Raw genomic sequence first — 16927 nt, 5'->3', positions numbered from 1 at the left:
GTGTACTAAGCCATCCACTCAATGCGCATTTAATGACTGTTGAGGCTAGGTTCACAGTGGGATGTTGCGTTGTGATGCACCGTTAAAGTCGCTACGCAACGCACCAAAAAAGTCACAACACACCTTAATGCTGCGTTACCGTCACATACAGTAGATACAGTGGACCATACAGGCATTGAAAAGTATGCTTCCCTGTATCTGTTAACGTCTGCATTAGGAGGTAAATGCCTTGTGAACATCACATAGGCTTAACATTGCTGTGCAGTAACCTGCTTTCTATGACTTTATTAATGCAGGAAAATAACATCCCACTGTGAACCTATCCTCACTGTTTAATAGTAAAAGAAACTGAAGGTATAGATGGCATGTAACAGCCTGTAGGGTGGATCTACTCATCTTCTAAGGCTAAGCTAAGAAATTACTACTGAAAACTAGTTGCTACAAGCAACAACCAACATTTCCAGTGTATAGTCCAAATGTTTTGTTTGATCCCCATTTCAGTGAATGTACTTATTTTTTGGTACTTCCGTGAGTAGATGTAACAGAACACATTAAAATCTCTTTTTATTCCCTGTGTTTTGCAAATGTTTATGTTAATAATATGCAAATATATGGAGCTTATACAACAGGAGCTGCATTTGATTGGTCCATTTTCAAGCTCGATATATTTGCCTAATATTAACAGAAAGTTTTGCATAAACTCGTTGAATTATTTGTGTATTAGAGCTTTCACTACCTAGGCAAATATGTGACTTTTAAACATATGTAAAAAGTTTGCTTCCCAATAACATTCATATTACCATAAGCTACAGATACAGATACACAATCTCGAAATGACAAACTGCAATTAGTTTGTCAATACGTTTATTTAAAAAAAATCTCATAACAAACTCAACCAAGACCAAATAACTGCATCCAATGTACACCATCTTATGAAAAAAAGATATACACAACGTTTATGATATCAAGAAGCGTTTGTCATGTTAATACATGAGCGTTTGGAAGTGGACCCTTGTGTCTACATATTGCAGGAAGGACAATCACAAACGTTTGGTTTCCATATATATATATTGCTTTTCAACTGCTATGCTAAAACAGGATTATCCTGGTGTTTATTTGATTTCTCTGCTGGACAGTTCTGTGCTAAGAATATGTGCAAAGGCACAAAATACTGGATAACGGTGGTGTGTAGATGCCCTATCTATATCAGGACTGTTGGGTTCAGAACGCTCTGCGTCCTAAGAAGCCGAGTTCTGGAAAACCAATTTGTACAGCTGTGTAGGTACCACTTGTGATATGCCCATTCTGATATGACAGTGCTGGCTACAAAACGAAACGCCCCTCTGATTACTGTACATTACAAAATTGCAATCATGTGGAGAATATATATATATATATATATATGTATATATATATATATATATATATATATATATATATATATATATATATATATATATATATATATATATATATATATGTATATATATTCTTACTAGCCAGTCAGTCAAAAATTCATTTACTTCGAGCCCAAACAAAATGTTATGGACTACATAAATAGATACACCCTATTAGATCCCGTGTACATATAATACATCTGCATATATTTATATATAATTAGATAAGATATAAAGCTCTGTTATGATTATCTAGGTTCAGTGTTCTTTGCTGGCCCCCGACTCCTGGTCACTTTGTTCATCAGTGAAACATACGTCCACATCACTGTCATTGTCCTCGCTTTTGGCGTCTGGCTGGAGATAGGAAGGGTCGCTGTGTACTTCCTCCTTGGTGCTTAGACTTTGGCCAGGATGCCTGGATTTGACATGTCTTTCCAGGTCCCTTCTTCTCACCAGCACCTTGCCACAGTGCTCACAGCGGTAGGGTGTATTGCCCTCAGCATGGAGGCGAATGTGCTTGTTGAGGTTACTGGGGTCCCCAAAGGGCCTGAGACACACCTTACACTTCAGTGGCTTGTATCCCGTGTGAGTCCTCATATGGATCTTCAGGCCATATTTACGAGAGTAGAGCTTGCCACAGTAAAGGCATAAGTGGCCCTTCTTGGGCTTGCCAGTCCCCGAGGCTGTGGCCCCTGCTAAGCTTTCCAGTCTTCCAGCTCTGCTTTTCTCTGCTGCTATCTCAGAGAGTTGATGGTTGTGCATGGCTATCTCACGGTCTATGCTAGTGGTGATGGAGCCAAGGTCTGGGTTTATGGCTGGCCCAGCATTGAAATAAGACACGGACTCTGGATACTTGATAAAGTTACTGAAATGAAATTTAAAGGGGTAATATGGCGTGCTGTAGAGGAGTTCTCCATTGTACACAGTGAAAGGCATAACTGGGATGTTACATTCCGCGGAATATGACTTGATGCCTTCAAACTGTGGGATTGAGAACCGTTCATTGAAGTGTAGTCCTGGTTGGGGTATCTGGTTGTACCGGCTGCTAGTCGAGAGGCTGTTATGGAGGGCTCTGTCCACGTGTTTAAAAGCTGAAGTTTCCTCCAGGTGGGATAGTATAGGAAAGCCCCGCAGGCCAGTGCTACAAGAGAGGACTCCTGAGGAAGCATCGCCTGGATGCAAGCACTTGGAATGGTGATTATTAACCAGACCTTCATTATTTGAACGGCTCGGCTTGATGCCTCCCAAAAGCTTACTAAAGCCCAGGCTACCCGATTTAGGCTCCTCTCTAGCAGAGTCAACATGAGGTAACTTTGATAGTCCAGTTGGCTTAAAAGCTGATCTCAAGCCTGGATAGAACGTGACCCCATTTCCACCACAGGGATTGCTCACCACCCCTTGGAACTGTCCATGGTTTCTTGCAGAGCTCACGCTCATATCTAGTGCACGGTCCTCCTCCTCTTTGCCAAGTGCCTTCTTGATAACCCCAAGTTTGCTCAAGGCTGGAGATAAGGAGGATTCCCTCTTGATGGGGTCTCTGTTTGCACCGTGTATATGCTGCTGGTTCCCTCTCAGCGCGGGGTTGGGGTTGGACACGCCATCGACCACTTTAGGAGAAACGGTAAAAATGTCCGAGGCTCTGACATGCTCGCTGGAGATAAGTCCTCTGCCGTTATTTAGCGCACAGTGGAAATGGATGTGAGCTTTCAATGTGTTTGGAAACCTAAATGTTCTCCAGCAATACCAGCAAATGTACCGTTCTTCCCCTGGTGGGAAAAAAGAGAGAAAAAAATAGAAACAAATTAGCCACTTTAAAATGTTAAATGCAATATAGTAGTTGTAATTATAGAGGTTACAAAATAACAGTTGATACCGCTCTCATTATTTTTGGAAACCAGATTAAAATATTATGTAGACAACACCTCCACTTCTATAGGATGACACCCCACCCCTACCAAACTCACACACACTGCATTGCATATTCCTTGTAAATGTACACAAAATCACCGTGTGATGACAGTAATGGACAGTGAACCTTAGGACAGTGATCTGACATGACTAGCGAGGCTCAACCTCTAATCTCGCCAAACTATATCCGCCAGTGTTATTACCCCCTCCCTCCCCCCCTCCCCAGCAGTGTCGAGGCCGATGGAATAATGGGAGGTGAGGGCTGCTCACTGCACTGGGATCTGGCCCATCTGTTGACATCAGGAGAAAAGGTAGCGTATGTCGGCCAGTTTAGGAGTCTATTTTAACAAAGGGTCCATCTAATGATCATGATCTCCTCCTAACAGAGCGGAACAATATACGCTGTAACGCTGCCATCCTTCTTACCCCCATCACAATAGCAGCCTTGCCATAACCTCATCTACGTGACGTTTAGAGCATCTGTGTCTACTGTGAACTTATGTTTAGATCCTCATTTATATTCAGATTGGGTGTTTGCATTAATAGCCATAACTAAACACATAAACCCTGTCATTAGGTCGATGACATGAAAACTTGCACAGATCGGACTACTACAGTACACTAACCTAGTGCTCGCTGGATCAGTGACTGAAAAGGGAAGAGTCCCGTTAGTTGACCTAATCCTGTTATCCCATAGCGGATTACATGGGATTGTGTTTCCACTACTCTGTCCAGGGGAAATCCGCTACATCTAAATTACCTTTCCCACATGCGGAGTGTGCAGGAACACAATAAAGCCATCTTCTGACGGAGAGAAGTGGCGGCTGGTTAACTACACCACTGACCTGCCTGCAAAGTGAGCACTCCACAAAGGACCACAATTGTGTCTATCTTTAGTTCCTGATGACACAAGAAAGAGGGATGGTAAATGATCTGTGCGTTGGCATATCTAACAGTCAGATTAAACATATTCTATATTCAGGAAAGTACGATGAAGGCTTATTATTAGCGGAAAGCTTATTTTTTATTTATCTCTAAGTTAGCCAATAAATGGTATCATCCTGATTCAAAACTTCTTACAGTGTGCTCTAGAAATTCAGACTGCACCTACAGTATATATTCCATGTACTCCACCCAGGCACCTGTTACCACCGTTTATTTTCCGTTTTAAATTCGTATAATTTGCTCATATCTATCTATCTATCTATCTATCTATCTATCTATCTATCTATCTATCTATTTAAAGATCATGTATTTAAAACCTAAAACTAGGGATAATTATTTTACTATAATTGTCGTTATTTTTAAAATTATTATTATTATAATTCCCTGGAGAATATCATTACAAGGAATTAATTAAACATAATTAATTATGTGGGTATCAAATTATTTAGTGAAACTTGACAAGACGTTACCAACTTTAATTGTGTGCGTATTAAAGTTATACTTCATGGAATATATATATATATATATATATATATATATATATATATATATATATATATATATATATATATATATATATATATATATATATATATACACATTGTTTCTTTGTTTGGGGATTTAATTTTTTTGTTTCATGCCTTTCATTGATCTCTACTGAAAAGTAGATTCAGTTATGCAGATCCCTAAAGTACAAATAATTATTGGTAGATTAGCGCATGCAGCGAAATATATTAGGTAGCACACATACCTTTTTCGTCGTAGGTCGGGGTAGCTGTGATTGAGATGTCGAAGCATTGCGCCAGGGAGTTCGAGTACCAGGCTGTGAGCTCGTCTCCTGCCTGGATCTCTTTCATTGTCCTGTAGTAGATCTGCAGAAAGAGAAGGGTCACCTGTTATGTGTCTGCCCGTATTTCACGCATTCCCTATCGCAGCAAGAGGTGAAATACTCGTCAGCTGAAGTGTGACAAGACGTTACGCAAATTAATTTAACGATATGTACAAATAAATAGAGTATGTATATATAGGATGGCATGAGTGTGCTGCCTACCTGTCCCCCAGGAACATCGGAGATGGCTTCCAAGTTCTGTTCTTGGCTATCTCTTGCCGCGCGGATTAACCCTATCCACTCCGAGGCTGGGCCCCCTGATTCATCCACCAGTTCTCCTCTCACAAACCGCACCTACAGGGGTGAAAGAAATGCCTTATCAACTCCGTGGGCTGAAGCTTTGCAACACATCCCAAAAGAGTATCAACATCAGCACCACTACCTCCACCATCATCATTATCACTATCATCATCACTGTCAATTAGTAGTCATAGTTTGTGCTTCAGAATAGTGCCGGTAATAATATCCACCTTATAAATTACCAAGGTCCCAAAATCATTTATATGTCCTTTCATCACTCTGCCAGCTACGAGCCCAGATCACAAGGAAACAAAACACTCGATTGATGTCCATCCCTCACACCCAATGGGGCTATATAGCAAAATACCATATCAACGCCACTGAATGGGCATGCAATAAAAGTCATCATAACAATGCAGACTAATGTGAGAAGCAATGGAGCCAGATGATGAGGACTACATCTGAGCAGTCTGGCAGGGCGTTTAAAAACAATTAAAAGACATTAAAAATCAGAGCGGAACGTGTGACAAAAGCCATTGACTTGACGTCTTTGTAGATAAAGGAAATTATTTACCAGTAACTATTTTAATACGCCCTCATGTATTTATTCGTCTTTAATGCCAGGTAGAGATAACCGCTGCTTAAATATATATATATATATATATATATATATATATATATATATATATATATATATATATATATATATATGTATATGTGTGTGTATATACATTCCTTACACCTAATACATGTTTGCATGTTAGTAATTTAGCTCTGAGCAATGTCAGAACTAGTGATCGAATTTTTATAATTGTATTATTTTTTAATCGCAGTACACTTCAGTTTGCCTTGGAGCTACCATGACGTGGATGTAAATAGTGTTTTAAAAGCCTGTAAATTAATCAATTGACCAATTAATTAAGTGATTAATTAACTGATGTTTCTCCTGCCTCATTAAAGTACAAACGGGTTAAAAATGACAGACAGAGTTTATCAGAGACTCGCTGACTCGTCACACAGGTCGTAATGGCAGGGGAAAAAAAGTTGAATCAACGATTCGATGTTGATGTAAATGAAATGTACAACAATTATTTAAATATACCGTGTCAATTTCTACAAATTAAAAATACTGATGGAAAACAAAGAAGAATGTCATTTATTGTTCCTGTCGCCCATATTACTCCCTTTGTGCCAAACATTCAGTAAATGTAATCGAAAAAAATAAAAACTAAATAAAAAAAAAGAATAAAAGTAAGTTTATTGGAGCAAAATGTTATATTTTATGCTAATAGTGATTGTGGTGGATAAATATCCATAAGAGATATCAATGCATCCAACAGTCTTTGGAAATGACCATCTATAGCCCCCATCTCTGGCATAGATAATAAATACATGCCACCAAGGCACCTTTCTTGGAGATGTGCGGCCATCAGCATCTAGCAGTAATTCTACAAGGTAAGGTTTCAGATAGAGCAGGTTGTGATGGAAATACCTTTTTCTTAGGTCCAGGATCCCTGCGGTCTGCCAGGTATTTGCCCAGTTTAAAGATGCCCAGGATGGGACCCAGGCGCAGTCCAGCTGGGATGCTGGAGTCTGCGGTGACGCTCATGGCCGGAGTCCGGCTTGTATGCATGCTGCCTATAGGTATGAGCAGTCAGGAAGCCCAAGTAGCACTCAGGCTTGGAGTGACAGAAGCAGAGAGACGAGGAAGGACAAGTCACAGGCGTATCTCCGCCCGCAGAGTGACGCGCAGCTCAGAGCACGCCGGCTTTCTATAGGCTCGGGAGGGCTACCCCCTTGGCACGATGATGCTCTAGGGCTCAGAGTTTGGTGAGAGAGTTGAGCTCTTCCAGCAGCTGCAGCGTTTCATCCAAGGGGGTCACATGGAGACTTTCCCTAACCCTTCTGCATAATCAGCTCCAGTGAATGGTAACCAGACAATGGTCCAGGCGACCTTCCCATTCCTAAAAATCCAATTTGTCAAGGGCAAAGAAAAGACTCTAGTGAATCAAAGGTCTGGAGGGACCATTAATCCTCAGCATGGGGTATTGTCCCCCAGACAGTTACGATATTTTAAGTGACAAATCCACTGTATAATTTCTCCATAAATTTTACTTCCCCTTATTGTTCTGCGACAAACCAGTCCTGCAAAATAAGGGAGTGTTTTAAGTCTACTTGGCTGATCCCTTTGAGCTTTAATATACTTCAAAGATTTTTAATTCTCTTCCCTTGGCTTTATTACAAAGGACTGGTTAACAAAGGGACCAGGAATGTTTGAGGACTTGTTAACTCCTATTGATTCCTGGCGTGTGCCAAACAAAAATTGCGCAGGTACTTGATGGGCAAACACCAGGGATACTATCACTTCCTTCTTCTGCTGGACCTAACAGGCTTCTCAACATTTGGGCACACATGCTAGAATTACTAGCCAGCTTTATTTTCAGCAAAAAGCCCCATGTTCTGACACTGACAAGAAAATACGTTGCTCCTGAACTGCCACTTTTTGAATGTGTATACAGTAGGTTGTGCCTACTGACATCGTTATAGACTGCATGAGTCTATTGCTTTCAGTCAGACCCAGGTCTATGTGAGGTAAGAGATGTTGTGAGAAAGCACAACTATGTATCAGATGTCATGTCTGGATTGTGGACAGCGAATAAAGCTACACTGCTTACGTATATAATAAAATTACAAACTCTATCGACTTTTTTTAAATCCCATTAATGCGCTTATAGTTAGATAGATGATACTTTTCATAATGTAATAGCAACAGAAATATTACAGCTCTGCTTTAAATTCGGATCACTTTAAATGCTTGCTGGAAAATAAAAAAAAATAGAAAACATGCCAGTAGTGCAAGATCTCTTATTTAGACAAGGGTTATATTATGTATATAAATGTACCATGATATACTCAATTACTGTATGATAGACGCCTATGTTTTTCCTAATCTGTCTACTAGCGTTGGAAATACCAAATATATGGGGGGGGGGGGGGGATTTGTTATAATACACGCTACTGGTTGGTCGCCTTCAGAATAGTTTTGCAAACATTTAACAAGCCGCTAGAAATCTAATCCTACGTAAGAACAGTAGGTAGTGCATACACTTACTATTACATTTAATTCCAATGTTTAGTTTTATATAGTTTTCAATGTACAGGGGGAGAGGAAAGGCACACATCCACACACAACAGATACAAAAGTAAGTTTTTTTACTTGAGTGCAAAGGTGTGCAACATGTATTAGTCTTATCTTGTTGGTAACCTTCCTTACGCAATCTAGAACTGTGTCGTAGACGCTAAAAAAACCTAGCCTCTATGTTATCTCATTTCTTTATTTTACCTCCTTGGATTGAATCTGACAGCGTTATGTGTGCATTCTTGGTCTATTGGTAAAGTTATAATCAGTTTCTGAGCAAAAGAAATCTACAACTAGTGTTGAGAAGACTGGTATATAGATATATTAGTTTTGTGTGAAACTGCAGTATAATCTGGCACACAGCTCTATCAACAGATGGTGTGAATGCCTGAGAAAGGGTAGCACTGGATAAGAAAAGTAAAAGGCAGCAGTAGAATGTAGAGGGAGAGAAAGCAGAGTACTAAAACCCACAATTTTGATAGCGCTGCAAAAGAAGTGGCTATCAGGGATGGTCGTAGTCAGCCAACTTCGCTACGCTGGAACTACGCGTAGTTTTCAGCAATTACGCTTCGCAAACTACGGCTACAAAATCAGAAAGTTCGCTACGTTTACATTTTGTAGACTATGCGTTCAAATACGGAAGCTTCGTGTAGTGCAAAGCGTAGTTGATGCGGACGCTTATGCCCTTATGCGGAAAAATTTCCGCAATTATCCGCTAGCTTTGCGCATGGGTGACCTAATATAAGTGTACATTCCACTTCCAATGCGGAATTGTATATGTATAGAAGGACAATAATATTTCTGCGCATGCACAATGACCCGTATAGACACAGTTACTGCATGCATAGTTGACTTCGCAATACATTCGTCAACTACGCGTAGCGGGCGAAGCTTCGCATAGCGGGACTACTACTATGCAAAAATACGTACGCATAGTTTTTAAACTTTGTCTAATAACTACGATGCGTAGTTGCGGACTACGACGCGTAGATTCGTGCTGGCGTAGTTTACGAGCAACCTTGAGTGAAACCCACAAGTAGGACAGCACTAGTAGCACCCATCATGAAGACAGCCTGAAGCACAGAATAGGATAACACTAGTAGCCAGTAGTGGGTCAGGCAAAATCTCAAATTGGCGCCAGTACTAGCCCCATTGCATTACCAATTCGTCAGCTTTGATCGTGATACCTATTTAGATATTATTTATACGTTTGGTCATTGGTCTGGAGGTGCACTGATTATAATCGGAGTGTGCTGGAGAATTTTTAATACGTTTTAAGTTATTCTTTAATGTATCCGTATTTGTTCAATAAAGTTTACAACATCGTTTTATGGCATATGGGAGTTGTAGTCCTTCCAATTAAGGGCATTTTTGTAGTTTATATATATCCGATGGGAGTGCTAGCCACGAGGACAGCACGAAGACCAGAATTAGGACAGTAATAATACTTAGAAACAAATGAAAGTAAAACCGATGATTTTCAGCACTTCGGTCACCTGGAATTGTGGTTTCCATGGGCCTGGGAAAGTATCACAATTTTCACAATTTTGTAGGTAGAAAGATCAGTATAGGTTAGAGTTCAGGAACAGGAGTTATTGGTGATGGTGAGAAGATTTAAGAGAAAGCATTAGGGCTAGTTCACACTTAATTTAAAAACGTATCCGTAGCTACGTTTTTTGTCCCGGACGAAAAACGTAGTCACGGATACCAATGTTAAAAATAGGAACAGCACACACTCAAGTTAAAAACGTATCCGCGTGCGATCCGCGGAATACGTTTTTAAACCCGGAACGCTGAGTCCGGACTTGCAGCATTTTTCACGGACCCGTATACACGTACGGGTAGTGAAAATCAATGGGGAAACGGGCCTCCCTCTTCACTGACATTTTGGGACACTGGAAACGGATCAGTTTCCAGTGTCCCATGGTGAAGGAGGGGGCCGCCATGCTGAAGGGGGTAGCAGCCAGGACGGGGGGCTGCGGGCAAAGCGGCGGCCAGGGGGGGTCACATCCACCCCCCCCCCCCTTGCTCACCTGGGTGCCCCCCTCCCCGCTCCCCCTCCAGCTCGCATATAATGTAATAATTTGTACCTAATGAAGTTCGGCGAGCCGGGCACTTCCGCCCACACCGCTCGCCGTCACTTCCTGCGATGCCGCCCACTGAAATACAGAGGGCGACATTGCAGGAAGTGACGGCGAGCGGTGTGGGCGGAAGTGCCCGGCTCGCCGAACTTCATTAGGTACAAATTATTACATTATATGCGAGCTGGAGGGGGAGCGGGGACAGGGGGCACCCAGGTGAGCAAGGGGGGGGGGATGTGACCCCCCTGGCCGCCGCTTTGCCCGCAGCCCCCCGTCCTGGCTGCTACCCCCTCTAGCAAAAAAAAAAAAAAAAACGCAAGCGGATCCAAAACGTGTGCTGCAAAAAAGGCAGCACGGATCCGTTTGCGTTCCGGGTTTTGAAAATCGGAGCCCGGACCGCGGATGCGTCCCGCACCCGGAGCTAGTGTGGCCCAGTTTGAGTTAAGCTAGTGTTTTAGCCTCGTCCTACTTATTGTGCTAATATCTTTGTCCTAAAGTTGTCCTCTGAATTCTATTGCTTATTACTTTTGGATGAAAGGGCTGTATACTTCTGGTTTCCACATTGCCAATCCTCTGAGATCTAGTGGTGTGTTATGGTTGCTAGGGCTACCTACCTCTGGGTGCTGTTGCTATAATGTTACTGGTCCTGAAGTCTAGGTGCTGTTGTTGGCCCTATTTCTGGGTGGTACAGTTGCTTGTTTCTGGGTGTTAGGCTATATTCACATTATAAAATGCCAGCGCTATCGCAAGTGCTGAGCGATTTATTGAGAGTTGTTCAAAGCGCATTCCCTGCGCTTTGTGATTAGAAAAGCACTTTTCTAAGCGCTTTTGCAGAGCGATTTGTTTTTTCACTTCCTGACTGACATCAGGAAGTGAACTCTTTCAACCGTAAATGAGTAAATACAATGTATTTATTCATAGAAGCGCTCGGGAAATCGCTATACAACGCTTTTTCAAGCGCTTTGCGATTTCCCTATACCTTCCATTGAGCCAAAGTGCTCAGAAAATGGTACATGTAGCACGTTTGCGATTTCAATGGAATCGAAATGCTTTTATGTGATCACTCTCATAGGGAATCATTGCACAAGCGCTTCTAGGGCGATTTCTAAAATCGCCAGCGCTTAAAAAAACCACAAACGCTCATGGTGTGAACGGGCCCTGAGTGTCACCCTATCCTCTGGGTTGCTGATGATGACTCACTGTTGGATTTTATTGCTTCTTACCTCTCTGTGGTAGTATTGGGGGCAGAATCTGCCTACTTCTGAGTATTCAACACCATTCTACTTTTGGAATTTCATAGTGTCCCCATTAGAGTTGCTAGGGCTACCCACCTCTAAGTCAGTGGTGTAGTCCCCCCACCCCCACCCCAAGGAAAGTCACTTTGTGAGATATTCAAGAAGAGATATGTGTGGTTGGCACCAAATGCTAACTAACAGATGACACAATGTGGTCGCTCCTATTGCTGGCCGTGCTTGGCTCACAATCCAGAAGTATGATCCACAAGGTAGTAAAAAGAACAAAATGGAGCACCAGCTCTTGCTATTCAGGTTTTATTGCGAGTACACAGGCATTACAGGTATACCAGATAGGTGAGGGTGAAGGTACCGGCCTAACCGCCATTTCGCGGCGACTGCTACTTTCTCTTGTGCCTTTGAGAAAGCGGCAGTCGCTGCGAAACGGCTGTTAGGCCAGTACCTTCACCCTCACCTATCTGGTATAACTGTAATGCCTGTGTACTCGCAATAAAACCTGAATAGCAAGAGCTGGTGATCTATTTTGTTCTTTCTACTACCTTGTGGATCACTTTGTGAGAGGTTGAAAACAGAAAAGAAGGAATGGTTTGTTAATGATAACCACTATTCAAAGCACATATAGAGGTGATTGTTACCACTAACTCACTAATAGAGACCTAATGCAATGATTAAAAGAGGGCCTCATGGTTTCCCCTTAGGTCACTAAGGCCATAACCTCTGTATCCCCTATTGCTATGGCACTGCTCTAGGTACTAGTGCTTTTCTACTTCTAGCTGTTAGGCCCGGTGCACACCAAAAACCGCTAGCAGATCCGCAAAATTCTAGCAGATTTTGAAACGCTTTTTCTTCTTTTTCTGTAGCGTTTCAGCTAGCATTTTGCGGTTTTGGGAAGCGTTTTTGGTGTAGTAGATTTCATGTATTGTTACAGTAAAGCTGTTACTAAACAGCTACTGTAACAAAAAACCGCCTGGCAAACCGCTCTGAAGTGCTGTTTTTCAGAGCAGTTTGCGTTTTTCCTATACTTAACATTGAGGCAGAAACGCATCCGCAATCCAAAATCTGCAGCAGCCCGGGAGTATGCGTTTCTGCAAAACGCCTCCCGCTCTGGTGTGCACCACCCCATTGAAATACATTACCCTAGCGGATCCGCACCCGCAAGCGGATCGCAAACCGCAGCTGAACCGCTCTGGTGTGCACTAGGCCTTAGTGTATGTAGAGTAGCCCTACTATTAGGAGATATCTTTACACTGTTCATTTTGGGTTTTTTTAAGTGCAGTCCCATTTCTGGCTGCTTTCGCTTCCTTCGTTTGGGTGCTAGCATTGTCCTATAAGTTCTTAGTCCTGCCCTGCTTATGGCTTTGAAACCTGCCCAGATTCTAAGTTTTAAAGGGAACCTAAAAGTGAGAATGATATGGAGGCTGACACATTTGTTTCATTTTAAACAATACCAGTTGCCTGGCATCCTGCTGATCATTCTCGCATCAGTAGTGTCTCAATCACAGGCCTGAAACAAACATGCAGCAAATCTAGTCAGACTGCAGCCAAATGCACCTGATGTGCATGCTTGTTCAGTGTCTATGGCTAAAAGTATTAGAGGCAATAAACATGTCTGCCTCAGTATCTCTCTTTCTTTGGATGTGCTTTAAGCTGCCCTAGTTCTAGTTGCCTGTAATGCCTTGCTCCTGGTTGATGGAGCTGACCTACTTCCTGGTGTACGTAAGGCCTGATATACACTGCATGCTGAAAAACTGATGCAATTCACATGATTAGCTGTTCTGAAGCAGTACATGGTAAAAAAAAAAAAAGAAAGAAAAAGAAAACTGTAAAAGGGTGTATAATGTGAACTGAGCCATAGGGAAACGTGGACATTTCCATTACATGGACTGCACATCAGTCCCAGTTCACACTGGTGGTAAAAAATGGTCCATACGCATAGCGGAACGGAACAGAACCTAACTAATGCCAATGGATCCAATGTTAACCTATGGATCCGTTCACATCTGTCCATTCAAATGGATCCATTCCGCACAATCCACTGAACGGACTGCAAGTTTCCTACTGCAACAATTTTTCCTGGACCGCCTGAGTCCAGCAGAATGGAAACAGAAGCTGAAGCACTGCATTGGGGCAATGAGAAAACGGAATGTTTCTTCACTCTAGTGAAGAAACAGACCATTCTATCATGCAAATTCTATATTTGTATGATTTGAAATATACCTTGACCCAAATCTGGTGGGACTGATCTGTTAGTTGTCTCTGTGCCTCTGTGTCGGCAGGGGCGTAGCTAGGTGGGGGCGGGGTAGGACATGTGCCCCCGGGCGCTGACTCCCCAAGGGCGCCAGCCAGCCGCACGTTGTCTTTTTTTTTACCTCCCCTCTGCCGCCTCTGCCTTGCAGTTCCTGTGTGTGCATGGCCGGAAGAGGACTGCGCATTGCCAAGCAGAGAGTGTGTCCTGTCACCCACCGTGCAGCCCATGCCATTACCAGGCGGGCATCAGCCCTGCTCCGCGTAGCCGCTTTACGCCACTGTATACATTTGGAGACAGAACCAATATTCAGCGACAGCAATTCAAACAGGGGGCCTTGTTGTAGCGTGCAGCAGCCAATCACTGCACCCTGCTGCATTATCTCTCCGCCCATTCTCAAGCTCCAGCTTATCGCAGAGCAGGGTGAGATGACATGACATCAGGAAATAAACAGTGCAGCCACGGAGGTCAGTTTACTTGCTTCCTTCCTTGCCCCGCACAGCCCTTGGCTGATTCTGTAACCACCTAATGACACAGTACACACTGGCTGTTAGCATTTGTGTAATGCACAGCGGGTGGCCCCTCCCCCCACCGCCGTTATGCTTTGCTCCTAATCTGCTTGGAAAGGCAGCAGAAAAGAAGGCAGAACAGATGAATCCATGTGCAGAGTTGAAAGTGCAGTACAGGAGAGCCAGGGACACAGATGCAGCACCTGGGACAGTCAGTGAGTCTCTCTGTACATAGTCTGTAACTTTCTATGTGTCACCTATTGATCTCCAGCTGCTTTGAGGTCTGATGTGGTGTAGGCTTAGCTCTGCCACTATTGATGTTCCCACTATCAGCTGCTACCATCAACTATTTCGTCCCTATCACCATCTCACACTGTTCTGCCTTACCACTATCACTGCACTAATCTGTGGGTCTGTTAAAGGGAGGATGAGTGGCAACAGCTAGGGAGGCATGAGAGGAGGAAAGGAAGAAGTCCCCCCCTCCCCCCAGCAACTGGGCAGCACGGTGGCGTAGTGGTTAGCGCTCTCGCATTGTAGTACTGGGTCCCTGGTTTGAATCCCAGCCAGGGCACCATCTGCATGGAGTTTGTATGCTCTTACCAGGTCTGTATGGGTTTCCCCTGGGCACTCCTGTTTCCTCCCACATCCCAAAAGCCTACAGAGAAGTTAATTGGCTTCCCCTTAAATTGGCCCTAGACTAGGATACATACACTACACGATACATACATAGACATGTGACTATGGTAGGGACTAGATTGTGAGCCCGTCTGAGGAAAAGTTAACTGACAGGACCATATACTCTGTACAGCGCTGTGGAAATAAAAATCTAAGGGGGCCAGAGCACTTACTGCTGCTGACACACTTCCTGCTTGTCTTTGTCTTCATTATAACTCTTCAGTGTCCCAGAAGTTTACTAGGCTGTGAACAAGTGCATCTGAACTGGGCATGCACTAGTTCCGAACATTGCATGCCCCGTGACAAAGCATTTGTGCACATCTTCTTTCTTTCATGCACAAGTGCTTCCTTTTCTGGGTATGCCTGGTACAAGACTCGTGCATGCCCAGTTCAGATGTTCCTGTGCACGGCCACAGTCACTCCCTACAGAGTGTATCCGATTGATGGGCCAGTTGTGTATTAAAGGGAACAGGAGGGACCCCGTTGAAGTCAACAAGCAGCATGAAGAGTTTCAGTAGTATGTGAATTTGTTAATTTAGTTAAATTAATTTTTAATTTTTAGTTTCACTTCAGGAGTTCTTTAAGCATACAAGCAAGCTGGTGTTACCTTGTGGAAGACCCTCACAAAACAAAATGTCTCATTAATTGATTAAATGCAGTGTTCTCCCCAGGCTCTTTTAGCCGGGTGCTCCACCCGGCTAGTTTTTCTGAGCACCCGGCTGTCATCGGCTCACCACCTCCTATGCTGTAAGCATAGTTGCTCACAGAAGCACTGGCCCTGCATTCTCTAATTTCGCCCCACCCGGCTACTTTTTCATGCCACCCGGCTGGAAATAAATTCTGGGGAGAACACTGAAATGAAGACAACGGTCTTTGCTTTTCTGGAAATTGATCATTGTGTGTTTGTGTGAGTGGTGGTGGTAGGGGAGGGGGGGAGGGTGGTGGAGAAGTAGCTAACAATGGGCCTAGGGTGATGAAAGATACAAAACCGGCCCTGCGTGTGTGACGTTACTGCTGCTGCGCAGTGTGCATAGTGGTGGAACACACGCAGAGCCAGCCAACCAGCGCCATTTAGGCAGCGCACAAGTGTTGTAGGCTGCAACCTGGCTGGCTGCTGTTCAATTTCTGCCTCAGACTGCCTGGCTATTGCGGAACCCTCATTCCCAGACACACCAGCCCCCTCCCCCCACACACATACTCACCCACCCCCATTCACTGCTGACCAAGGTCTCCAGCCCACCATACCACCAGGCAGGCCTGAGGCCTCTAGCAGGGGACCCCACTAGTCCTAAGCCCAGAAAACACCACCTCCATGCCTGAGCCAGAGGCCTCCAGTCACCAGACCCGACCCACCAGACTATAGTCAAGTTGCTGACTGTCCTTGGAGGAGCTCACAGTCTAATCCCTACCATATTTTATGTATTTATATAGCACTGACATCCTCTGGAGCACTTTACAGAGTACATAGTCATGTCACAGACTGTCCTCAGAGGAGCGCACAATCTAATCCTGCCATAGTCTAATGTACTACCTTTTTATTATAAATATTATGCATTTATTCTGCACTGACACGTTTTGCAGCACTTCAGGAATTACCCTAGTAATGTCAGAGTTTTCTCAGAGGAGCTTGCACTCTAATCGTACCA

The 16927-nt window shown here is 43.5% G+C and overlaps 1 protein-coding gene across 1 annotated transcript; it reads right to left on the bottom strand.

The window, feature by feature from the left end:
* Positions 1-1497: 1497 nt before the first annotated feature.
* On the bottom strand, positions 1498-7134 carry PRDM13 (PR/SET domain 13). Its single transcript, XM_068279418.1, has 4 exons — positions 6872-7134; positions 5302-5433; positions 5002-5122; positions 1498-3163 (listed from the first exon to the last, which is right to left on the bottom strand). The coding sequence occupies exons 1-4, from the start codon at positions 7010-7012 to the stop codon at positions 1656-1658; spliced, it is 1902 nt and encodes a 633-aa protein (XP_068135519.1). The 5' UTR covers positions 7013-7134; the 3' UTR covers positions 1498-1655.
* Between the last annotated feature and the right edge of the window lie 9793 nt (positions 7135-16927).

The sequence above is a fragment of the Hyperolius riggenbachi genome, chromosome 4 (genome assembly GCF_040937935.1).
Source record: "Hyperolius riggenbachi isolate aHypRig1 chromosome 4, aHypRig1.pri, whole genome shotgun sequence".
NCBI classification, from domain to species: domain Eukaryota; kingdom Metazoa; phylum Chordata; class Amphibia; order Anura; family Hyperoliidae; genus Hyperolius; species Hyperolius riggenbachi.
The sequence above is the reverse complement of the archived record's forward strand: the minus strand, read 5'-3'. Positions and strand labels throughout refer to the sequence as shown.

Coding starts and splice junctions, on each gene's coding strand:
- PRDM13 (XM_068279418.1), bottom strand. CDS start 7,012: ATGCATACAAGCCGGACTCCGGCCATGAGCGTCACCGCAGACTCCAGC. Junction 5,434..6,871: donor ATCCTGGACCTAAGAAAAAG/GTATTTCCATCA, acceptor TCACCCCTGTAG/GTGCGGTTTGTGAGAGGAGA. Junction 3,164..5,001: donor CCCGACCTACGACGAAAAAG/GTATGTGTGCTA, acceptor TTTTCCCACCAG/GGGAAGAACGGTACATTTGC.